Here is a 22827-nt window from a genome sequence, read left to right as displayed (position 1 = left end):
GCGCAACATCACTACCATGGCTGCATCTCTGGGACCGGCAAACACTTGCACCGCCCTTCCGCAAGTCCCGCGGCTCCCGCCGCACGGCCGCACTTGCACCAGTGGACCGCATGCCCACCGGCCAGCTCACGTCAGTGTGTGGTTACACAGGGTTACCCGGGTTACCTGGGCTACATGCGTGGCGGGCATAAGCCCGCGAAACCCTCCCCCTCCTCCATGCCCCTCCGGCAACGGCCATATCGTAGCTGGGCTCAACCGGACGAAGCGGACCGCCGGACAGCCAGCTCCCCCTTTGAACCCCATCCTGCGTCGTGATGCGCTCCCGGGGTGCCTGCTGTAACTTGTGCAGCGTCAACCCTTGACGTCCCCAGCCCGCCATCCGACCGACTTCCGTCAGCACCCGTTGGCCGTCACGTAGGAGTCAATCACACAGAGACACATACACTCGCACACACACAATCTTGTCATTCAACACACAGCGTCGTGTGAACGGCCGCATTCAAGCATCCGCGTCGCACACAGCGTCGTGTCAACGGTCGCATTCAAACATCCGCGCTGCGGCGCGCAGCCCTGTGCCTGTCCTTCCCCCGACTACCCTTACCGCAGGCCGGACGAAAGCAGCCCCCCCTCCTCACCTCCCACGCAGAGCCCAACTGCCCATTACCCCCCTTGCGTGCCCCTTTACCGGTAGCATGTCTCCTTGCACAGGACCTGTTCCTCCTGCTCCTGCTCCAGCTTTAGCCGCTTCAGGCTCCAGCACAGGACCTGCTCCTCCTGCTCTAGCTCCGCTTTAGCTGCTTCAGGCTCCAGCACTTGGTCCTCATGCGACGCCAACTCGCCCCTGCATGCCCCGACACCATCATACACGGCCTGTCCGGCCTCCAGCCACTGCCCCTCGTGCTCCTACTGCTCCCGCTCACACTCGTGCCGCCCCCACTACTTCTTGCCTTCTATTTCTTGCCCTTCTTGCCCTTCACTTCTTGCCCTTCTACTTCTTGCCCTTCTACTTCTTGCCCTTCTACTTCTTGCCCTTCTTGCCCTTCTATTTCTTGCCCTTCTTGCCCTTCTTGGACGGCGCCGGCTTGCTGCCGCCGGCGCCCGCCCCGCTGCTGCTGCTGCTGCTGCCGGCGCCGGCGTCTGGCGCGGGCTTGTTGGCGAGCGCCTTGGGCCGCCCGTTGACGCGGCCGGCGCACTTGGGCACCATCTCAGCCAGCTTGAACAGCAGCGTGCGGCCTGTGCAGGAGGAGTGGGGTGGGGCGGGTTTGCGTGGGTTTGGGTGGGTTTGGGTGGGTTTGGGTGGGTTTGGGTGGGTGGGTTTGAATAGGTTGAGGTTTGAATAGGTTGAGGTTTGGGTTGGCTACTTGGCTTGGGTTTGGGTGGCGCATGCACAGGGTGCGCGGGGCGGGTGCAGGTGGGGATTGCCGTTCATGGAGAACGAGATATTCACATCACAGGTATGGAGTGTTCGGGTGGAGAAGGTGTGAGTATGCTGTGCGGCCTGATGCGGGTTGGAAGTTCTTGGCGATGATGAATTGATGATGATGTATCGCGGTACAGCAAGAGTTGGGGTACGTGAAGCTGCTGCTGCTGCTGCTGGCGCTTGTGCTGCTGTCTCTCTGCTGCTGCTGTTGCTGTCCGCCCTGTGCAGCCGCCTTGCACGTGCACGTGCACGCGTGTGTGGCTCCACATGCACCACAGGGCCCCGCGCTCCCCACAACCACTCACAGCCCGCGATCTCTCACGTCCACCCCTCCTACATATACCCTGGCCGCCGGCGCCACCTGCTGCTACTGCTGCTGCCCCTGCCGCCGCCACCACTCCCTCCACCCCACAGCCACGTCACCAGCGGCGGCCACCGCCGCCGCCCGGCCTCCCTCCCGCCGTCAGCCGCCGCCGTGCACCCCACAGCCGCAGGCACAGCAGCGGCGCCGTGACGCTCGCCCCTCGTCCTCGACACCCTCCCCCAACAAACAGCACCTCGCGCTGCCCCCTTGCCCACAAGCCCTGCTCCCTCGCCCCCCTCCAAGTCCTTCCCCCTGCAACCCCCCGCCCCTCGCCATTCCCTCCCCCTGCCGCCCAACCGGCGCCCCACAACTCACGGTCTGGCACGGCTGGGTTGACGGGCGTGCCGTCCTCCTTCTTGAGCGCCACTCGTACCCGGCCCTTGGGCAGCCACTCGCGGGGGTAGTGCTTGCCCTGCAGTGCGCAGTGAGCAGTGTGTGTGTGTGTGTGTGTGTGTGTGTGTGTGTGTGTGTGTGTGTGTGTGTGTGTGTGTGTGTGTGACTGAATGCGTGGGGTGCGGTACAGCGGCACAAGCGGTGAGCGGTGCAGTGCAGTGCAGGATGTGTGGCGATTTGAGCGATGCGTTGTGATGCACCGCGTCGGCGCCGCCTCCGCTCCCTGCCAGCCACCAACACCACCGCATGCCACTTCCGACCCCTTCCATCCCTTCCACGCATGCGAACTTCCACAGCACCACCTCACACAGTGCACAGTACACGCGTCCAGTCAATCAGGTCAATGCCAGGTCAACATTACTCCACCCAATACCTGCTGAGGCGGCCCGCTTCGCCCAACCCCACCACGACACTGGCTCGAGTCCACACCCCACCATGCGTGTGCCCCGCTCCCGCCTCAACCCCAACGCATCGGTTGTGCTCCAACGGGCGGCTCCCCAACGCATCATCAGCCGCTAGATACGCGGCTTAAGAAAGAGCGGGTATCGCCAGCTCATCGCCGCTGAGGCTGCAGCGGCCTGCCATGTCGCCGCGCAAGCCCCCGCCCCGGACTGAAAACCTCTGTCAGTCTCAGACCCCCGCAGGCCCCACAACCCCGGACAAACCTCGCTTGAGGTGTCTCCAGCTCGCCAGCAGTCAAGGGGCCTCGCCGCGGCGCATGCGTGTCACCGCACACACGCGCAGCCCTGCCCCGGTTTGCCCAACCCGGCTCAAACCCACCTCGGACCCCCTACAGCCCCGCCTCGCCGCGAACAACCTCCGCTCACCTCTGGTAGCGCGTCCAGACCCAGCTGCTTACAGCACTCCGCTATTTCAAACACGCTGGGCTCCTCCACCGCTGCGAGTATGGAAGCCGAGTCACGACCCCGCAGCCAAACGCCGATCGCCATACCGCTGCAGCCAAAATTATCGCTTACCTAACTCCTTAGGTATCCGCCGCCCTTTAGCCATTGATTTACCCATTTCTAGATACGCCGGGTAGATGACAATACGCTGTGGGGAAAAACGAGAACACAGGCCTTGCCGTCAGCGTGCGCGTTGAATGGATCATTATAAAAGCTGAGCAGCTTAAACTACAAACCTTGTCTGGATTTGCCATTTCTACAAAAGACCAAGAAGAACGACCGGCTATTCAACAACGGGCTTCTTTGCGCAGTTAAAGTAGACACTCAAGTGATTGAATATGTCCTGACACTACCCAACTGGTCATCAGGCCTGGAGCAGGAGTGGAGTTGGAAAGCTTGCATGGCCCATGCAGAAAGCTGTTGGCTCTATCCCGTGCTCGCCGCGTTTACTCTCCTCCAAATATACCTACATACAATTTCACTTACATTCTATATAAATGCTTTCTTCAAAGACCTCCATGCTTTCCCTGCCTGGTGCGCGCGTGCATGCAAGCCGTGCCGCAGCTCCACGTCGCCTTGCACTGGCTCCGCGTGCTCTCAAGGTCGGGGACCAGCTGCCTGACTTCAAGCTTCCCTCGGACAACGGGAGCATGATCTCCAGCAAGGCGAGTGCACACACATGTTGCATCTGGGGCGGTTGGCTCGCGGCGGGCCTCACCGTTTGGGCGCGCGCGCGTCTCTTGAGCGTCTGAGCGGCGGGCATGCGCGGCTATAGACTACAGTTGTCAGCGAGTTGCAAGAAGGGTGCACCGGCCGGTCCGGGCAACCCACACACACATGCTCTCCCACACGGCAGCTGCCCTCCCAGCCCCGCCTCCAGGACTCGCTCGATACGCGGCAAAGCGTCGAAGGGTTCTCTGTCTCGCACCCCGTCCACCTGCCGCACACCCCACCCATACCGCCCTCACCTCCTGCCTCCACCTCCACCTCTTCCCCCACAGGACATGGTTCGCGACCACGGCGCGGTCCTGTTCATCTACCCCCAGGTGCGTGCGACGGAGGATTAGGGTTCGAAGGGTTCGATTCCGGAGAGGGGGTGCATGCATTGAATAGCGAAAGCAGCATGAGCCACGCCCCTGCGTGCATGTTGGTGTGCATACTGGCTTGCGGTGCTGGTCAGCTGGTCTGCGTGCCGGTGTGCATGTCCGTGTCTGGTATGGCAGCCAGCGGCCTGGGCCGACAGACCGCACCGCCAAGCCCCGGCACCTTCTCTCCCCCCCTCGGGTAGTGGGACCTATTCGTTCGGGCTTGGGCATGTAACCCCCTCCTCCCCCTCCCCTCCTCTGCATTGGGTTTGGCTTGGTTTGGGCTGGTATCTACAACCCTCCCCTCCCCTCCTCCCCTCCCGCCCTCCTCCTCCCCTGTGTCAGGCCTGCACCAGCGGCTGCACGCTGCAGGCCAACGGCTTCAAGGCCAACATACGCGCGCTGGCGGACAGGGGGTACGCCGTGTACGGACTCAGCGCGGACGAGCCGGCGGCGCAGGTGGGCGGGTGGGTGGGGTGGGTGGGAGGCAGGGGTGGGTGGTGCGGTACAGGTTGCACAGGAGACTGCAGACAAAGTCGTTACCAAATGTCGGGTGGAGTGAGGGTAGTTTGTTCCTAGCCAATAGAAGCCGTGACCGTGAAAACCAGAGGGGCCGCGGCGGGTGCGGGCGGAGGGGGGCTGGGGTGCATGGACACCTGGAGGGCGGGAAGGCCGTAGGGCCCTGTGCCCTGCTGCTGCTGCCATTGAAGCAGTGGGCGGCACAGTAGGTTTGCATGGGGGCGGCGAGGCCGTGAGGCCCACTGCTGTTCTATGGCAGCAAGCAGGGCACATGACGGGTGCGGGGGCACGGGTGCGTGGGGACGGGTGCGGGGCTGCGTGCAGGCCACCATGTGGGCAGGTCGTCATGTGCAGCACGGCGGTTGTTGAGGCAGGAGGTTCGTTTGGAAGGTACGCACCGTTACTCCCACCCTGCTGACACGGGTACCCCTGCTGACCCCGCACACACGCAGGCGGGCTGGAAGGCGGAGCACAGCCTGCCCTTCCCGCTGCTGTCTGACACCGACAAGTGAGTCGCTGGGTGCCGGTAGTGTCGAGGGCTGTGGGGCTGTGGTCGTCACCTGGGGGCTGCAGGCGTGCCGTGGCGTTGTGTGCGCTGCTGTGCTGTCCCCACACGGCTGACAGACTCAAGGCCCCGACGCTCCGAGGCCGGGGGCCTTGAGGGGCCGGCGTCGGGGCCAGGAAGCCTCTACGCACCGCCTCATCAGCACGGCCTCATTCGCACGTAGCATGCGAGCTGCATCGCCGCGTTGCCACACGGCCACGCCACGTGTCAAACTGCGGCCTTGTCCGATACGTCCACAACCGCCATGTGCATCCGCATCCGCAGCCCGGCCAGCACCTGTCCATGCACCACCCTCTCGACCCCACCTCTCTTCCACCACCACCGCCACCAGCTCCTTTACACACACAACGCCACCCACAGGCAGGTGCTGGGTGCCCTGGGTGCGCTCAAGCCCGACCGCGGCATCACTCGCTGCCACTTCGTCATCGCCAAGGGCGGCAAGGTGGAGGACGCGCAGGTGGGTGGGGAGACGGCGGGGAGGTGGGGAGTCGGGACGGTGGGGAGGTGGGAAGATGGGGAAACGAGGTGGGGTGGAGGTGGGGAGCTGCAGGCGGGCAGGCGGAGGGCGTTTGAGGTGGGGAGGTCGTGGGTTGGGGTCTGCTCCTGGGCCCACTCCTCCACATGCATGCTCACGCGATACCGGTATCTCATCTTTTCTTTGGCCTTGATAACAGCTCTATCACAGCTGTTGCGTCTTGGGTACTGCCGCCGTCACCCGCTGCCTGCTGCCCACCTGCGTCCCCCTGCCCCCATGACAACCACCTCCCACCTCCCCACCTCCCCACGCACAGATCGGCATCGGCAGCAAGGACTCGGTGCCCGTGGCCGTGGCCTTCGTGACCGGCAAGTGAGGGGTCGTGGCCTTCGTGATCAGCAAGCCAGGCAGAGGTGTGTGTATGTGTGTGGAGGGCTAAGGTTGGAATGATGGGCGGCAGCAGCCGCGACGGCAGGAGTCGCACCCCGCAGCGGCAGCCGACTGCAGCAGGTGCGGCGGGACAAGCCCGAGGAGAAGCCCACGGCATGGGGGCATGGAATGGCAGGAGCTGGGGCTAGGGCTGGGCGCGGGAAGTGGCCATGCGGGCAGCTAGCGCGCCCGCGGAGGATGAGGAGGCCACGGCCTGGCAGGCCGCTGGTGGCAGTGCGTCCATGTCATGGCGGCAGCGGCTGCTGGTGCTGCCGCGGACTGGAGTAGAGAGCTGTGAGCGGTGAGCCAAAGAGTGGTGAGCGACGGGGATGGGGGGGGCATGTTGAGCGCAGTCCGGAGGTCTGGGATACGGGACACAAAGAGAGTGGCGTGCTCAGGACGTGTCTGTTCTGCGTGTGTGTTTCGGGAAGGCTGTTAGCGTGCGCGCCATGTTGTGTGCATAACATGCCGCTGCACGCGCTCGAAGTTCGTGACGAGCATTGCGTTTAAACTCGAAGAGCCGATCGACTGGAATGCACTGGATTGCCCAGGTGCAAGCAGACCAGCGCGGCACGTGTAAGGGCATGCATCGCTTCGCGAGCACGGAGGGGCGGCGGGGGTTCGGGCACTGCTGGAGTTGGGGTGTGTGGGGTTCGTAACCCTCCCCTGTTGGTTCGTGGCGTCGTGCCCACCTTCGCGGGGCCGCGAGCTCCGTAGGTCCGTAGCGCCTGGTCGCAGCTGATATTAAATCAGCACCTATCATCGCATGGCTATAGCATGGGTTGCTCCTTCGAGCTGCACTTTGAGACCGCTTCGACCCGCTTTCCCGCCAAAACGGGCTTTCCCGCCAAAATCCGGTCAGCCCCGCAGAAGCCGCCCCCGTCGCCCCGACACGATTACTGCTTCTTGCTCTTGCTTCGGTCCCGCTCCACAACTCATCGCCGCTTTAGGGCGCATAGTCTTGTGCAGCAAAAGGCGAAGACTCTGTCCTTTCCAGGTGTTTTCCGGTACCACTGCGGCTCGGGCTGAGTTTGCCGCAGCAGCAGGCGCAGCAACCACCACCTGGGGCTCTGCGACCTGCGCGTGCGATTCATAGCGCGCGTTCAGGCGTGCGTGCGAAGCGAAGCGAGGTGACTCCTTTGAGCGGTGCAGCGCTTACTTGCTGCCTCGTGCCTTGGGCTAGCTAGCATTTACTAGAAGCAACCAGGCATCGCGATCGACTCCATAGGCGCAGTTATGGTCAGCTCCATAGGCGCAGTGAGGGAGGGCTTCTTCAGTTCAGTCATGGGCACGCTGCGGGCCGCTGGCGTGAAGTCGCCGACGGCTGCAGAGCGCCCTGGCCCAGGCGCCAGCCGCCGAGGGCTGTCGGCTCCATCGGCGGCAGCGGCGACGGCAGCAGGAGCGGCGATGGCAGCGGAGGCGGCTGGGATTGGGGACTGCAGTCTGGGCAAGCGGCGACGACGGCTGCAGCCGCAGCAGCGGCGTGTGACGGCAGGGGCGCTGCTGTCAGCGCTGGTGGTCGTCACGGCGTTGGCGGCGGCGGTGCGGGGCTGCGGCGCCGCTGACCCAGCGGCTGCTGCTGCGGCGGCGGCGGCGGGAACGAACGGCAGCGGCGACGGCGGCGGTGGTGGGCCCCAGGAGGCTGTGCAGCGGGATTACCGCCGTCACCTGACAGCGGCCGCAGCAGCCAGCAACTCCACCAGCCCCGGAGTGGCGGCTGCAGCTTCGCCCGCTGCTACTCCACCCACTGGCAGCACCATCGTTGGTCCAAGCAGCCCCACAACCGGCGCCGTCAGCAGCAGCTCCACTTCCTCCCCCGCCACTCCTGCTGCAGGCGGCGGCGGCGGCGCCGCCGGCAGCCCGGCCGCAGGCAGCAACACGAACAACAGCGTTGGCACCACTACCACCACCACTAGCAGCAGCAGCAAAGCTAGCATATCCGCCGAGGCCAGCGGCGATAGCGGCAGCAGCACCGGCGGCGTGCCCTCAGCCAAGGGCCCCTCCCCCGTGCCCGTGCCGTCACCCCCCGGCAGCGGCCCTGGCAGCTCGCCTCCACCCCGCCCCCCTCCCGCCGCCGCCACCAACTCCTCCACCGTCACTAACACCTCCATCGGCTCGTCCAGCTGCTGGGTGGCTACCCGCGACTTCCCGGTGCGGGTGTGTGTGCGCTGGACGGAGGACTGCCGGCTGGCCAATGCGTCGCAGGTGGAGGGCTGCGACATGTGCAGCAAGGGTGAGAGGAGCGAGTTGCGTGTGTGTGTGTGTGTGTGTGTGTGTGTGTGTGTGTGTGTTTTGGGGCGCGGATGTGTGTGGCTGTGTGGCTGTGCGTGCTGGGAGGGCAGGTGGATGGGCGCTGAGGCGAGTTGAGTGGGTGGTCCGGCTGGGGCTAGGTTGGGCGTGGAAATACGTGGGGAGCAGGTCAGGGCCCGACACCAGTTAGTTGGGTATGCGGCACCAAGGGGGCGCCCCTCCCTGCTATGCGCCACACCACACCACACCAAACAACCGCACACCGCACCACACCACACCGCAGCACACCACATCACACCGCAGCACACCACACGACACGGCATCACCCATGGCCACCATATCCCCTCCCCTCACGCTTCCCCCATTCATTATGAATGTAACCGAACCCAAACGCACCCACACACAGGCTGGGGCTCCTACCCCAGCCAGCGGGCCTGCCTGGACGCGGCCGGCGGCGGCTTCGAGCCGTCGGCGGCCGGCATCGACCCCGCCACCTACCCGCCGCCGCCCGCCTCACCGTACGCCAACACGTGCGGCTACAACCCCAACAGCCGCACCAGGTGGGTGTAGGTTAGGGTGTGGAGTGGGGAATGATAGGAATGATGGGGGAATGAGCCTGTCCTCTCACCATGTATGTGCACGTACGCGTCGTGTGTGCTGTGTGGTGTGGCGTGGGTATCGACTTCGTCTGCAGCCCTCAGTGCATCGTGTACCGTTTGTTCCAACCATCTTTGCAACCCCCTGACAGGTCCAGCAGCTCGGCCTGCCCGCACCTGCTGCCCGACGTGACGCTGTGGGAGGCCGCCGCCTCCTGGCCCGCCACCGGCACGAACCCTGGCGGCGTGCCCGCCCCCGGCTCCGCCGTGGTTCTCCCCGCGGGCCGCCGCATCATGATCACGGGCTGCTCGCTGCGCGGCACGGCGGGCGTGGCCAACGCCTTCGCCTCCATCCGCATCCCGGCCTCCTCCGAGGTGCGTGTGTGTGTGCGTGTGTGTGTATGTGTATGTGTGTGTGTATGTGTGTGTGCGTGTGTGTGTGGCTATGTGGTTGTGTGGTTGTGTGGATTGCGGGAGTGTTGCTGCTGGAGACGGGAGCGGGAGGATGTATGAGGGTGGCTGGGGAGTCAGGCAGGTGCGTGTTTTTTGGGCAATCCGCACCCGTGGGGCCCTGGGGCCTCGGGCATCAGCCTGGCCCACTCACCAGCGCCCACCTTCCCCTTCCACTCTCCCCTTTCCATCCGTGCCCTCCCCTCCTCCCACCCCACCCACCCAGCTCATCTTTGACGACTCCGACATCTCGCTGGTGGTGGGCGCCGTCTACGTGTACGGCCGGCTGCGGGCGGGCGGCGAGGGCTGCAGGCTGGCGGCGCCGCTAAGCATCACCTTCGCGCCCGCGGCAGGTGGGGGCGGGGCATGGAGGTGGTGCGTGGGCGGGTGGTGGGGGTGGATGGCGTGGTGGTGGTGGTGGTGGTGGTGGTGTGGGGGGGGGGTGCAAGGATTGGTACATAGAAGTGTAGAGAAGTAGACAGCATGCGTGGCGGTGCGCGTGCCGGGGGGGGGGGGAGGGGCAACATGGGGCTGGGCGGACTGGGCGTGTGGCGGGTTGGTTGGGTTGATACCGCTGCATGTGTTCACAGCGGCCACCTGTCCTCCCCCTCAGCTCTGCACACACCACTGCACCTCCCCCTGCCCTTCCCGCCCACACACCCCCAGGTGTTCCCGAGTCCGACCTGGGTCTGCAGGTGCTGCCGGGCGGTCAGCTGGACCTGCACGGCGCCGACAGCCGCCCCACCTGGACGCGCCTGACAGCCACCGTGCGGCCCGGAAGCAACTGGGTGTCGCTCAGGGTGGGTGTGTGGGGGCGTGCGGTGGGGGTTGGGTGTGTGTGGGGGTGCGGGGTGAGGTGCGGGTTGGGGTAGGGTGGGGGTCGTGCGCCTTCTGCCTTTTGGTTGCGTGATGCGATGGAGTGGGTCTTGGGAGCTACATAAAGGGGTATGGGCGCATGCAGTTCCGTACCAAACGTTGTGAGGCTGGTTGCTTCATGCGTCCATGGCGCTGTCCGTGTCAACCCGCCAGCTCGTACTTCCGTACCGCACATCACGCACCGCGTATCCGTACACACGTCCGTACACCCACGCACCCCTGGCAGGACCCTGTTCCCGCCTGGAAGCCCGGCCAGCTGCTGTTCGTGGCCACCTCCATCTACCGGTGGGTGTTGTGGGCCGGGCTACCGATGTGTCAACGAGCACAAGGAAACCATTACGCGTACACCGATGTGTGTATGTGCGCCATGTTTGTGTCTGTGCCTTCAGCGTCGTTCCCCTTGTGCTCTCTGACGCCCATACACCCGCCCACTCTACCTCCCCCCCTCCTCACCCCTGACAGTGACGAGTATGAGAACCAGAATGAGGTCATGTCCATCCGCTCCGTCAGCGCCGACGGCCGCACCGTGATCACCAACGAGTACTTTGAGTACTCCCACTACGGGTGAGCGGCGCGACGGGGAGGAGGCGAGGAGGACGAGGGGTTGTTTCCACCACTCCACCAGAACGCAAGAAGGGTGTTTGTGTGCGTATGTGTGTGTGTGTGTGTGTGTGTGGTGGTGGGTGGGCGCGCGGGTGGGGGGTGGTGGGCAGCGTGGGACGCGGGCGGCCACCCACACACCGCTCCTTTGGGGTGCGATGAATGCGCCCTCCGCCTGTGCCCCACGGCCACCTTGTGTTGTGCTCCGGGTCAGTCCACCCTCCACACCTGCCCCTCCGCGACACCCACTCCCCATTCCCATCCCGTCGGCACTTCATACTTACAATACCGGCATGATCACTCCAGTTTTCCATGAATGGCTACCCTCTCTCCCCCCTGTACCTGGCTGCGCCTTCAAATCATAACTAATCATGGGTGTAACCCGCTCCCTGCCTCAGCGGCCCCGAGTACCAGAGCGAGGTGGGGCTGCTCAGCCGCTCCATAACACTGCGCAGCTGGCCGGGAAGCGCCGCCACGTCGAGGGGAGGACACGTGCGCATCATGGGACAGGTGCGTGTGTGGGGGGTGGGGGCCTTGCGGGGGGAGGGGGGAGCGAGGAAAGGGAAGACGCTCCACGTACCAAGTGATGCCCACACACCTTCACGCAACTCACTCGCAGCCGTGGTCGGCACGCGTTGTGACACGTCTTGGCACACACCCCAACATCCACGCACCACCCCCTTACCCACCCATCCTCTCACCCTCACCCCTCCCCACCCACCCACCCCTCACCGCCGCACACAGGGCCGTCTGGAGGGCGTGCTGGGCTACCGGCTGGGCCAACTCAACGTGCTGGGGGCGTACCCCTTCCACTGGTGCGGCGGACTGTGTGTGTGTGTGTGTGTGTGTGTGTCTATGTGGCTATGTGTGTGTGTGGTACTATGTGTTTGGCTGCGACTGTGGCTGTGGCTGTGCGCGTGATACTATTTGCGTGTGAGAGGGAGGTGACACGTCCTTGGGCGGAGTGAGGAGCTGGGAGGGCTGTGTGCGTGGCCGTGCGCAAGGCGTGGTCCGGTGCTGGTGCTGATCATTGGGGCTGGTGGTGGTGGGGGTGGTCACTGACGCGGGTATCCAGGGAGAGGGCGGCGCTCCCGCCCGGTCAGACCCCACCAGGCCACACAGCACACCTGTACTCCCCTCCCATACACATACACACACACACACACACTTTCTCCCACCCCACCCTCCCACACAGGCACAACGCCGGCGACGCCTCTAGCGGCGTGTCGTACGCACGTGACTGCGCCGTGTACGCCGCCTACTACAGATGTGGGTGGCGTGTGTGTGTGGGGGGGGGGGAGGGGTGTGTGTGGGGTGGGTGAGGGAAGGTGAGTGAGTGGGGGGTGAGGGCGGCGGGGGGAGGGGAGAGGAAGGCGGGAGGTGGTGGGAGTTGTGCGGCATAGCGGCAGCGGTGACAGATACCGCCACTGGGCATTGGCAGCTTGTGTGCGTGTGCGTGTGCATGTGCGTGTGCGTATGCGGGTGGGGGCGCTGTCACTGCCGCCGTATATAGTGTGGGTTCTGGTGTGGCGGACCGCCTGTGCAGTCGCACAACCGTACATCACATCAACATCAGATCACACTTTGGCAACCCAACACCCCACCCTCCACCTCTCTCCCTCACCCAGGCTTTGTGATCCACGGCACCAGCGGCCTCACGCTGTCCGACAACACGGCCTTCCACGCCACTGGCTCCTGCTACTACCTGGAGGTGGGCGGATGGGTGTGTGTGGGGGTGTGGGTGCGTTTGAGGGTGTGTTTGGGGGTGTTTGCCGGTGTGTTTGGGGGTGTGGAGGGGGGTGGGGGTGGGGGAGGGGCAGGGGGTGGTGCCAGGGATTCCAGCCAGGGGCGTCGGAGTTGTGGCATGGGTTGGGTAAGGGGCAAGGCCTGCTTCGGGGCTCACTCACGTGCCTCTTCCTTCGGTGTTTATGATGACGCACACACGCGCATTGGCAGGCCGTGCGTGTTTCCTTCCCTTGGGATCCACCACCCCCTCCATCCCCTGCCTGCCCCCCCCCCCACTCCCCTCCCCCCCCCCCCCCGCCCCCTATCCTTTCAGGACGGTGTGGAGGAGCGCAACGTGCTGCGCCGCAACCTGGGCGCCTTCGTGCACGTGATCGGCAATCCGGCGGGCGGCGTCACGCAGTCGGGCGAGCTGTTCGTGCAGGTGCGGCATGTGTGTGTGTTAAAGAGCACAAGGAAAACATGCGGCGTGTGTGTGTGTGTGTGTGTGTGTATGTGTGTGTGTATCGTGATGTGGAGGGGTGTGGGTGCGGGCGGAAGGAGGCTTGGGCGCCCGAGCTCATCGAGCTGAGGAAGATTGGGAGGAAGATGCTTGTTGGTGGGTTGGTGTGTTGGTGGGTTGGTGAAGGCTGCCTGCTGGCCGCTGTTCTACACGTGTGTCGTCGTGGCCAGAACCCGCACCCCACTCCCCCTCAGGGCCCCAACCTGGCCCACCCTTCGGACGCCGCCGCGGGTGTGTTCTATGCGGCCAACCCCAACAACGCATTCCAGGTCCGTGTGCGTGTGTGTGCGTGTGTGTGCGTGAGCTCTATCTGGGCTATGTTTGGGGGGCGGCAGTGTGGCATGCGCAAGCGTGTGCAAGTGTGTGTGGGCTCTGAGCTCTGGGTGTGGGGCGGTTGCGGCGACTACGACCGGCAGGCAGCTGGGTGGCAGCTGGCGGTGGCGTGGGGCGGCGTGGTGCAGCGTTCAACATGCTATCAGCGCAACCCGCCGGCGCGATCAGTGTGGACTGCGTGCTGGAGTTCCATTTAAATTTGTGGATTACACACCGGCTGTACCTCCCAAGCAAACAACCTCTCCGTGACTCCACAATCCAGACCTCAACACCCAGCTCCCCATGCACCTCGTTCCCTCCCTCCCCTCCCCTCCCCTCCCCTCCCCTCCACCCCCAGGACAACGCCGCCAGTGGGGGCTTCGCCGGCTTCAACTTCCCCAGCCTACCCGCGCCCATCGGGGTGAGCATCACGAGGGATGGTGGGGAAGGGGGTGTAAATACCAGCCCAAACCAAAGGAGCGGAGCACAGGCAGAGGCGTTAAGTTGCAAGCGATACGGATGGGATAGCGATGGGGGGGAGGTAGCGAGCACGTGCGGAGAACACGCACCCTTGCGTACTTGGCAACGAGCACAAGGGAAGGAAACATACAAAGACCAGTGTGTGTGTGTGTGATGCGGTGCGATGCTCGGGTATACCGTAACCTTTCGCATAATCCTTACACACTTGCCACCACCAGCCACCACCTGCCAACACTCCCCCACACCCCCTGATTGGTTTGGTTTAGTGCGGGCAGGTGTTTACAACCCACTCCCACTCCACATCCCATCCCACACACAGGACCACCGCTGGATGGCCTCAACGCTGAATCCCAGTAAGCGGCCGCTGCAGCTGTTCGACGGCAACACAGCCCACAGCTCCGGATACTTCTGGTGAGTGTATGTAGGAGAGTGCGTGTGTATGTGTATGTGTGTGTGTGTGTGTGTGTGCGTGTCAGCTTGGTGCGCTGATGGACGGTTTCAGCAACCCCTCCCTTCACCCCACTCCCGAGCTTCCCTCCCCGTTCCCGCCTCCCCCTTCTCCCGCCTCCCCCATGACTCCCCCCGCCTGCTGCACCGCTGTGCCTGGCTACAACCTCGTCTTCATCACTAGTCATGACTGTAACCCCTCCCTGTTTCCACCCCTATCCCCCTCGCCTATACCCTCCCCACCCTACCCACAGGATCATGGCCGGCGGCATCTACGTGGGTGGCCGGCTGTGGGTGAACGACGCCGACGGCGGCAAGCTGTACTACAGCAGCGGGCGGTACGAGATGGACACGCGGTGAGGCGGGCGGGCGGGTGGTAGTGGGGTGTGTGTGGTGTGTGGTGGGGTGGGGAGTGGAGGGAGAGGTGGTGGTGTGTGGTGGCGTGGAGAGTTTATGTGTGGTGGTGGTGGTGGTGGTCATGTGCCCGCGCCCAACGAAATAGGTCCAAATAGTCAGGAAATGAGGGTGGTGGTGGCGCGTTGGGTGGGTTGGTGGAGTGGGTGGTCGGGTGTAGAGAAGGGGTGTTTGTGGTCATGGGAAGGTGGAAGAGGCAGCAGGCCGCGGCTCAGTCCCGCACACATACACACCTCGTTTACCCCTCTCCCACTCAACCCCCCCTTAGGGATGACACGGGTACGGCTCTGGCCTTCCACGTCTTCACCAACAACAAGGTGGGTGGGTGTGAATGGGTTGTGTGTGGAGCACGGAGGTTACCGGTATGGTTTGACACGATTCTGGCTGGCACCCATTCACGCCCCTCCACACCCACGTATGCGACACAGCAACACACGTACACATACACACGTGCCTCCCTTCCCACACTTGCCCACACTACCCTCGCCCACCACTCCCCAACACCCTCCCCACACACCCCTTGCAGGTGTGGCTGGCCCAGTGGGGCATCAGCCACTGGGGCGCGCGGGCGCGGGTGGTGGGCTGGGAGGCGCACGACTGCGTTCGCGGCGCAAACATATTCGGGCTGGCGCAGCTCAGCAACGCCTACATCAACGGCCGCTCCGCAAACGCCGACGCCAAGTGGGTCGTGAGGGGGGCGGGGGCTGGGGGCTGGGGGCTGGGGAGGGAGGGTGCTTGGGGGAGGGAGGGTGAAGAGGGAGGGCGGGGAGAGGGGGAGGGAGGGAGGGGGAGAGGGGAGAGCGGCCGAGGGCTGGTTGTCGAGAGGCTCTTCTTGTGGACGGGGGCAGGGGTGGTGAGATTGGGATTGGGAAAGCTATGATGTGTGTGCGTGTGCGGGTGTGTCCGTGTACAGTATGTGTGTGTAGCGACGGGGCAGGTTTCAGGCAATGCGTGTCAAGGTGGGGAAGCTCTTGCGACGCCCGGCCACGTACGGCTGCCAGGCCAGGCCAGGTCAGCAGCCCCCAGCAGCCCCCAGCAGCCCAGCCTCCGTCTCGTGACCTTGTGCCGTCGTACAACGTCCACCGTACGTGTCAGACCCTGCATTACCGTATCCGCGCGCCTGCAGTACAAAAGTACACGCCACAAGCCACACGGCACGCGCTCTCCACCCCCCTTACCCCTTACCCCCACGGCCCTGCAGGTACCCGGCAGGCGACCATGACCCCATCGCGGGTTTCCGCTGGTACGACACGCGTGTAATGACCGTGCTGACCAACATCACCTTTGCCAACTACCCCTACACGCCGCCCGCCGCCCCCGGCGGCCTCATGGGGCAGAGCGTGTGGTTCTCCATGCCGCACAGGTGGGGGGTGGGGTGTTGCGTGTGTGTGTATGTGTGGTAGAGGGCACAAGGGAAACAAGGGAAGCACGCAGGACCCGTACGACGTGCCTGCCATTGTTCTGACTGCAACCTCACGTCTATAGTACCGTATATCACGAGTGCAAGCCCGCCCCAACATCATCTCGTCTTCATACATCATGCGTGGAACTCCACCCCGCCCCACCCCGCCCTGTTGCCGCCCGCAGTGACGAGTACAAGCCGGCCTACATCAGCGCCAGCCGCAACATCGCCTACCGCGCCGTGGACGGCAGGGCGCTGGTCAGCAACCCGCCGCAGGTGCGAGCGTGAAGGGAGGGTGAGAGGGAGGCGGTGAGGCGGTAAGGGAGGCAGCGAGGGAGGCAGGGAGGGTGCGGGCGGTGTGTGCGCCAAGCTGTTTGTGTAGGTATATGTGTGTGAATGTTTGTGTGTGTGTGTGTGCATTGTCACGTTGTGACTCACATAGCAGCCGTCATGGCGTGGAGCCGCCCAGCAGCACGCCGCACCCCACCCCACCTCCTCACCCCTCCACGCCCCACCTACCCACGTCCTCCCTCCCCACCCCCCTCCTCGCCGCAGTCCACCGGCGCCTCCCGCTTCTTCAACTGGATCGACCACGACGGCAGCGCCACCCTGCGCGGCCGGCCCACAGTGGTGGGGTCGTGGCCCACCTGGTGGAACCTGGGGCCCGACTGCAGCTGGCAGGTGGGCGCGCATGTGTGTGTGTGTGTGTGTGTGTGTGTGTGTGCGTGTGTGTGTGTGTGTGTGTGTGTGTGTGTGTGTGTGTGTGTGCGTGTGTGTGTGTTAAAGAGCACAAGGAAAACATTACGCGTGTGCGTGTGTGTGTGTGTGTGTGTGTGTGTGTGTGTGTGTGTTGGGGAGGGGCTGGGGAGGGGACTGGTGGTGGTGATGGGGGCAGGCGGGGTGGGGCGATACGTAGTCAGACAGCTGTCGTCGGCGGACTGCTGCGCAGTGTCTCACCTGCTCTCCATCTCCCTCGCCGCACCTCCACCCCTCCACCCACCCACCTACCCCCACACCCACCCACATACACATCACCCCTCTCCCTCGCCTTGCCTCCCCTCCTCCCTAACTTCCCCTCCCCCTTCCTGCTACAGCCTCTGGGCGGTGTGTACTTCTGCGACTACTACCCCTGGCGCACCGTGGGGCGGCTGGAGGTGCGCGTGCCGGGATACACCGTGCCGGTGAGTGATGGAACTGAGGAGGGAGGGAGAGGAGGGTGAGGGGAAGGGCAGGGATGAGGGGGGCTTGCAAGGGGGGTCTCCAGCGACTTGGGTTGGTGCTTGTGGCGGTGGTGGTTATGGGGCGCGATGGCTGGGCTGGCACCTTGGGTGGATTGTGGGTCGGACGGCTGAGCAGTGCGGGTGCGCCTAGCTAGGGTTAGTGCCATATCCGCAGGGTCAGGGGCACGGGGCGGAGGAGCGCATCCCTTTCCACCTCCCACCACACACGTCACCACACACCCTCCCACCCACATCCCCACACCCACCCACCCCTGCCCGCACCCTCAGGTGGACAGCGGCAGCGCCTTCCCGCCCGACCCCGCCTTCGAGCTGGGCTACGTGGCGGCGTTCGGGCACCGCGGGGCGGACGCGCGCAGCATGACCGTCACCCGCAACGAGGTGGGCAGGCGGAGTGGGGGTGGCGAGGTGGGGGTGGAGGTGGGGTTGGCGAGGTGGAGGCGGAGGCGTGATTGTGAAGGTGGAGAGGAGGGGATGAGGAGGCGAGGAGGAGGAGAATAGGAGGGGGAGGCGTGGGTTGGAGAAGAGCTGGAGGGATGCGTTTTGGGGCTGTCATGCCTGGAGCCCCGCAGGCCGCACGCCAGCCACCTGCCCCATGGCAGCTACCAGCGCACATGCATGGCACACGTGCGAGCGGGCGGGGCGGGGCATTTGGAGCTCTGTGCCGGCGCCACGCTGCGCCCAGCCTCACGTCCTACCACACCACAACACGCCACGCCACGCCGCGCCGCGCCGCGCCACGCCGCGCCAGGGCGGTACCCATATGCTCACACATGTCCACACGCATGCCCGCACCGCGCTGCACGCCACCCCGCCACCCGCACATGCGCCCCTGTCAGCTGCCGACCAGTGCTCACTGCCTCCTGCCTGCCTGCTAACCCTCCACTGCCGCCCCCCCCCCAGGGCATCACAGGCGTCAGCGGTGCGGGCGGCTGGTACCTGCACCTGAACGCCGGGGTCACACCCGCGCTGCAGGTGGGGTGGGTGGGGGCGGGGCGCGGTGCGGCGTGTTGCGGGTTGTGGGTTGGGCGGAGCCGTTGGGCGGAGCGGATGAGCGGAGCGGATGGGCGGAGCGGTTGCGGTGCGGTTGTGGACTGCGTTGGACGGCTCCAGTCCCCTGCCAGTGCCCCCTGCACATCTCCCACGCTGCGGTATATCTGCGCATTGCTCATGCTCTACCTCCTGCTCCTTTCTCCCACCTTTCTCCACTGCCTGCTTTCCCACCTCCCCCGCCATTCCATCACGACGTCCTCCACCTCCACGCCCTCTCCACCACGCTCTCTCCACCACGCCCTCTTCTCCACCACGCCCTCTTCTCCACCACCACAACCAACCCCATGCTGCTGCCCCCCCCTGCCCGTGTAGGTATTCCTGACGCAGGTGCCGCCCGGCACCAGCATCCTGTTTGCCACGCGCTACCCCGCCGGTGAGCGGGGGGGGAAGGGTGGGGAGCTGCGCGGGCTGGCGGGCAGGACTGGGGCACCGGGGGCCACTGGGGGCCGCTGGGGGCCTCAGGCGCACGGCAGGCAGATCGTGGCGGCTGCTCGCACGGACTGCCGTAATGTAGGATTGAGAGGGCCGGCGGCCCCCCACCCTACCTTCCCGTGTGCTCGCCTCCCGCCACCACACACGCACACGCACACGCACACGCACACGCACACGCACACGCACACGCACGCGCGCGCGCACACACACACACACACGCACACACATACACATGTACACGCACGCACCCGCCCCCTACCTCAGGCACCACCTTCTCCGTGTCCCGCCAGTTCCTGTGGTACCCCGCCCTCAGCAGCGCCGTCAGCCAGGCCGGCAGCCTGCAGGAGGTGCTGGACGGCGCAGGCGACAAGTGAGGCCGCGGGCGCGGGAAAGCGGAGGGGTTAGAAATAGACGAGCAAAAGTGGGCTGGCACCGAGTTTATGTGTATGTGTGCGGGCATGTGCGCAGGGGGAATGGCCGAACGGGGTGGGGCCAACGCTACGCCGCATCCTCAACTCTCCTCCTCCACCTGTCCCCACCTGTCCCTGCTCTACACCTCCCCCGCCCCCTCCTGGCCAGGTACTGGTTCAGCGGCAAACACCTGTACATCAAGATGGCGGACCCGGGTGAGGGGGACAACCGGCTGATGGGGCGGGTGGGGGGGAGTGAAGGTCGCTGGCTGCTGGGGCAGGTGTGGTGGGGCTGGTCGAAAACAGGGGTGTGGAAAGCAGTGGTGTTGCTGTTGCACGTGGGTCCTTCTGCCAGTTCTAGCGCCGTGGCGGAGGGCGAGGGCTCCATGGAGCTAGTAAAGGAATGGTGGAGGGGTGCGCAACGCACACTGGCGATTGGGTGGCGCCCCATGGCGGTGGGCCGCACAGCTGCGTAGCCCACCTCCTCAACACACACTCCACCATCCACTTCACCATCCCCTCCTGCCTACCTGCTGCTCATGACGATGAGCAGCAAAGAGCGGTTGCATACCCTCTCACCTCCCCCTCCACACACACACACACACGCACACACACACACACACACACACACACACCCACACACACACGCAAACGCACACGCACACACACACACACACACACACACACACACACACACACACACACACACACACGCGCGCGCGCGCACCCGCAGGCGACGGCAGTGTGGACCCGCCCTTCAGTGTGGACGGGGCGGCGGTGTGGGGCACCCGCTACTTCAGCGCCTGGTATTGGGTCAACATCACACGGCTGCCGGGGGGCCAGGTGAGGGGTAGGGTTAGGGGTGGGGTGGGGTGGGGGGCGGCGTGGCGTAGCGTGGCGTGGCGGGGTGGGGTGGATGGGGCGGGGAGGGGAGGGGGTAGCCGTTCATGTGAAGGACGGACGTACTTATAACACAAGTATGAAATGAGCGGCGGCGGGGCGGGGCGGGGAGGGTGGGCACGGGGGCACGCGGGGCTGTGGGGCATCCACATCACCTCTCCATCGCTCCCACCTTCTATACATCTCTCCACCCTCCCGCCAGGACCCCTACTCCGCCTGCCCCTGGGTGTCCGGCACCCCCTCCGCCCCCAACCCCTCCACCGGCACCTCCTACCCGCCCAACCCGCTGTCCCCCGGCGCGCGGTTCTGCCCCCTGGCCGCCGACCCCGCCACCGACGTCCCCGACTCGCCACCCGCCGCCTACAACAGCTGGATGGACCCCTTCTGCACCGACGTCGCGCCGCCGGGTGAGGGACAGGGGCGAGCTAAGAAGTCAGGGCAGTATTGGTACTATGGGCACGTGAGGAGACATGAACAGGTGCAGGTAGGCACAAAGTGGAGCTAGGAGAAAGGGAGGGAAGGCAGGCAGGCAGGCGGGAAGCCGTGGCATTGGCGTGAAGGCAGACAGCAATACATGAATAAGGGAACGAGGGTTTGGGCGGTGTCAAGAGTCCCAGAGGACAGTGGCACAGGGCCTAGATCTGGATCTGATTTGGGTCTGGACCTCCAGGATCCACGCACTCATGCACCCTGACATCCTCCCTCCCACTCGCTCCCTCCCACTCTCCTATGCCTTCGCCCACAGGCTCTGTGCTGAGCTGCTCCCAGGTGGCGGCTCAGGGCCAGTGCGGCAGTGGCGCCATCCGCGCCCCGGCCGACCCGCACGCGGCAGTCATTGGCGGCTACTGCGCAGTCAGCTGCGGCGTGTGCGTGCAGGGGGTGCGCGCGTGCGTGGACCGAGCGCCACCGGGTAGGGCGGGGTGGGGCGGGGCGGGGCGGAGCAGTCGGGTTGGATGATGGCTGGGTGCACAACATGCTGCATTGCAACTTCATTTCGAGTTGGGTTGAATGCGGGCGGCATCTACATGCACTTATGCCTGCCTGTTCCCTGCTCCCTGCTCCCTGCTCCCTGCTCCCTGCTCCCTGCTCCCTGCTCCCTGCTCCCTGCTCCCTGCTCCCTGCTCCCTGCTCCCTGCTCCCTGCTCCCTGCTCCCTGCTCCTTGCCCCCGCCCCGCCCCGCCCTCAACTCCCCCACTCCCACTCCGTGCTCCCACGCAGGCGGCCTGAGCTGCGCCCAGCGCCGCGCCGCCGGCAACTGCGGAGCCGACTGGATGCGTGCGGGCAGCTGGTGCGGCGCCTCCTGCGGCTACTGCACACCCGCACAGCCGCTGCCGCCGCTGCCGCCCGCGCCCAACTGCTTCGACGTGCCCGTGCCACCGGGTGGGTTGGTGGACGGGGGTGGGTGGGTGGGTGGTTGTAAGTACCAGCGCAAACTAAACCAAATCAAGCTAAACTAGCGGAGGGGGGATAGTTCTTTAGAATCCCCAAGGAACAGTAAGACCCAGCACAAGCCCACAGAGCGCGGGGGCTTGGAACACTGCCGAGATGTGTGGGGCTCGCTCGATGCCTGCAGTGGCAACGCCACCACCTCGCGACTTGGAGGGCACTGCTGCTGCCATCGGTGTGTGCCCCTCGTGCCCCGCAAAAAGTCGCTCAATGCGCCGCCGTCACGGCCGCCACTGCCTCTGCCCTCCACGCCCGCAGGCACGTACACCTGCAAGCAGCAGCTGGACTGGGGCCAGTGCTCCCAGCCCTGGATGGCCGCCAACGGCTGGTGCAGGGCCACGTGCGGGCTGTGCGCCGGAATGACGCCCTCGCCCTCGCCCTCTCCGTCGCCCTCTCCGTCGCCCTCGCCCTCGCCCTCGCCGCCGGCAGGTTGCTACGACGTCACGCCCCCAGGTGCGCAAGCTGTCCGGATGAGCGGTGTACGGCTACGTCGCCGGCCATCTGGCCTCATTGATTGCGTGCGCGTTTGCTGATCGTGCGCCTGTTGCTAGGGACACACATGCACACACACACACACACACACACACACACACACACACACACACACACACACACACACACACACACACACACACACACACACACACACACACACACACACACACACACACACCTTCCACGCAGGCGGCTACAGCTGTGCGCAGCAGGCGGGCTGGGGCAAGTGCTCAGCCGACTTCATCCGCCTCAACAACTACTGCGCCGCCACCTGCGGCACCTGCACCAGCGGTAGCGGTGGTGGCAGTAGCACCTGCTCCGACGTGGCGCCGCCGGGAGGCTACAGCTGTGCGCAGCAGGCGTCGTGGGGCAAGTGAGTGGCGCTCACGCGTGGTGTGTCAAGGGGGTTGCAAGCAGCAGTGGTGTGTGACGCCTTGACACACCATCTTTTGGCAGCCAAGTTCTCGATCCTCGAGCGCTCTTCTCTCCAACCCCGTGCAGGTGCAATGACGGCTTCATGCTGCCGTACGGCTACTGCGCCGTCACCTGCGGCCGCTGTAGCAGCAACAGCGCCGCCAACTGCTACGACGTGCAGCCGCCGGGTGAGTAATGAGTGAGATGTGTGA

The 22827-nt window shown here is 65.1% G+C and overlaps 3 protein-coding genes across 3 annotated transcripts in view; 2 read left to right on the top strand and 1 right to left on the bottom strand.

Moving 5' to 3' along the window:
- Positions 1-11: 11 nt before the first annotated feature.
- Positions 12-3433, bottom strand: CHLRE_02g095070v5 (uncharacterized protein). The gene is made up of 5 exons (XM_001702101.2): positions 3319-3433; positions 3155-3230; positions 3005-3075; positions 2100-2196; positions 12-1233 (listed from the first exon to the last, which is right to left on the bottom strand). The coding sequence occupies exons 1-5, from the start codon at positions 3334-3336 to the stop codon at positions 1043-1045; spliced, it is 453 nt and encodes a 150-aa protein (XP_001702153.2). The 5' UTR covers positions 3337-3433; the 3' UTR covers positions 12-1042.
- A 140-nt stretch (positions 3434-3573) lies between these two features.
- On the top strand, positions 3574-6747 carry CHLRE_02g095069v5 (uncharacterized protein). The gene is made up of 6 exons (XM_043059541.1): positions 3574-3747; positions 4084-4128; positions 4513-4626; positions 5139-5194; positions 5612-5708; positions 6043-6747. Exons 1-6 carry the CDS (start codon positions 3733-3735, stop codon positions 6100-6102), a joined length of 387 nt encoding a protein of 128 aa, XP_042927173.1. The 5' UTR covers positions 3574-3732; the 3' UTR covers positions 6103-6747.
- A 195-nt stretch (positions 6748-6942) lies between these two features.
- CHLRE_02g095068v5 (uncharacterized protein) overlaps positions 6943-22827 on the top strand; it is a 20785-nt gene continuing 4900 nt past the window's right edge. The window contains exons 1-34 of the mRNA XM_043059540.1: positions 6943-8388; positions 8812-8965; positions 9154-9376; positions 9678-9804; positions 10118-10251; positions 10554-10612; positions 10790-10891; positions 11326-11437; positions 11672-11742; positions 12123-12196; positions 12556-12638; positions 12987-13094; positions 13367-13441; positions 13843-13905; positions 14284-14375; positions 14666-14767; positions 15094-15142; positions 15352-15506; positions 16027-16188; positions 16413-16503; positions 16783-16908; positions 17322-17408; positions 17736-17846; positions 18369-18440; positions 18831-18891; positions 19215-19320; positions 19530-19576; positions 20094-20203; positions 20463-20667; positions 21006-21170; positions 21479-21640; positions 21965-22159; positions 22391-22574; positions 22703-22790. Of these exons, the coding sequence (XP_042927172.1) occupies positions 7392-8388; positions 8812-8965; positions 9154-9376; positions 9678-9804; positions 10118-10251; positions 10554-10612; positions 10790-10891; positions 11326-11437; positions 11672-11742; positions 12123-12196; positions 12556-12638; positions 12987-13094; positions 13367-13441; positions 13843-13905; positions 14284-14375; positions 14666-14767; positions 15094-15142; positions 15352-15506; positions 16027-16188; positions 16413-16503; positions 16783-16908; positions 17322-17408; positions 17736-17846; positions 18369-18440; positions 18831-18891; positions 19215-19320; positions 19530-19576; positions 20094-20203; positions 20463-20667; positions 21006-21170; positions 21479-21640; positions 21965-22159; positions 22391-22574; positions 22703-22790 (4752 nt within the window). The 5' untranslated portion in view covers positions 6943-7391. The remainder of the gene's footprint in view (positions 8389-8811; positions 8966-9153; positions 9377-9677; positions 9805-10117; positions 10252-10553; positions 10613-10789; positions 10892-11325; positions 11438-11671; positions 11743-12122; positions 12197-12555; positions 12639-12986; positions 13095-13366; positions 13442-13842; positions 13906-14283; positions 14376-14665; positions 14768-15093; positions 15143-15351; positions 15507-16026; positions 16189-16412; positions 16504-16782; positions 16909-17321; positions 17409-17735; positions 17847-18368; positions 18441-18830; positions 18892-19214; positions 19321-19529; positions 19577-20093; positions 20204-20462; positions 20668-21005; positions 21171-21478; positions 21641-21964; positions 22160-22390; positions 22575-22702; positions 22791-22827) is intronic.

This window comes from Chlamydomonas reinhardtii, chromosome 2 (genome assembly GCF_000002595.2).
Source record: "Chlamydomonas reinhardtii strain CC-503 cw92 mt+ chromosome 2, whole genome shotgun sequence".
Taxonomy (NCBI): Eukaryota; Viridiplantae; Chlorophyta; class Chlorophyceae; order Chlamydomonadales; family Chlamydomonadaceae; genus Chlamydomonas; species Chlamydomonas reinhardtii.
Note: the sequence above shows the minus strand (reverse complement) of the source record. Positions and strands in the feature narration are given on the sequence as shown.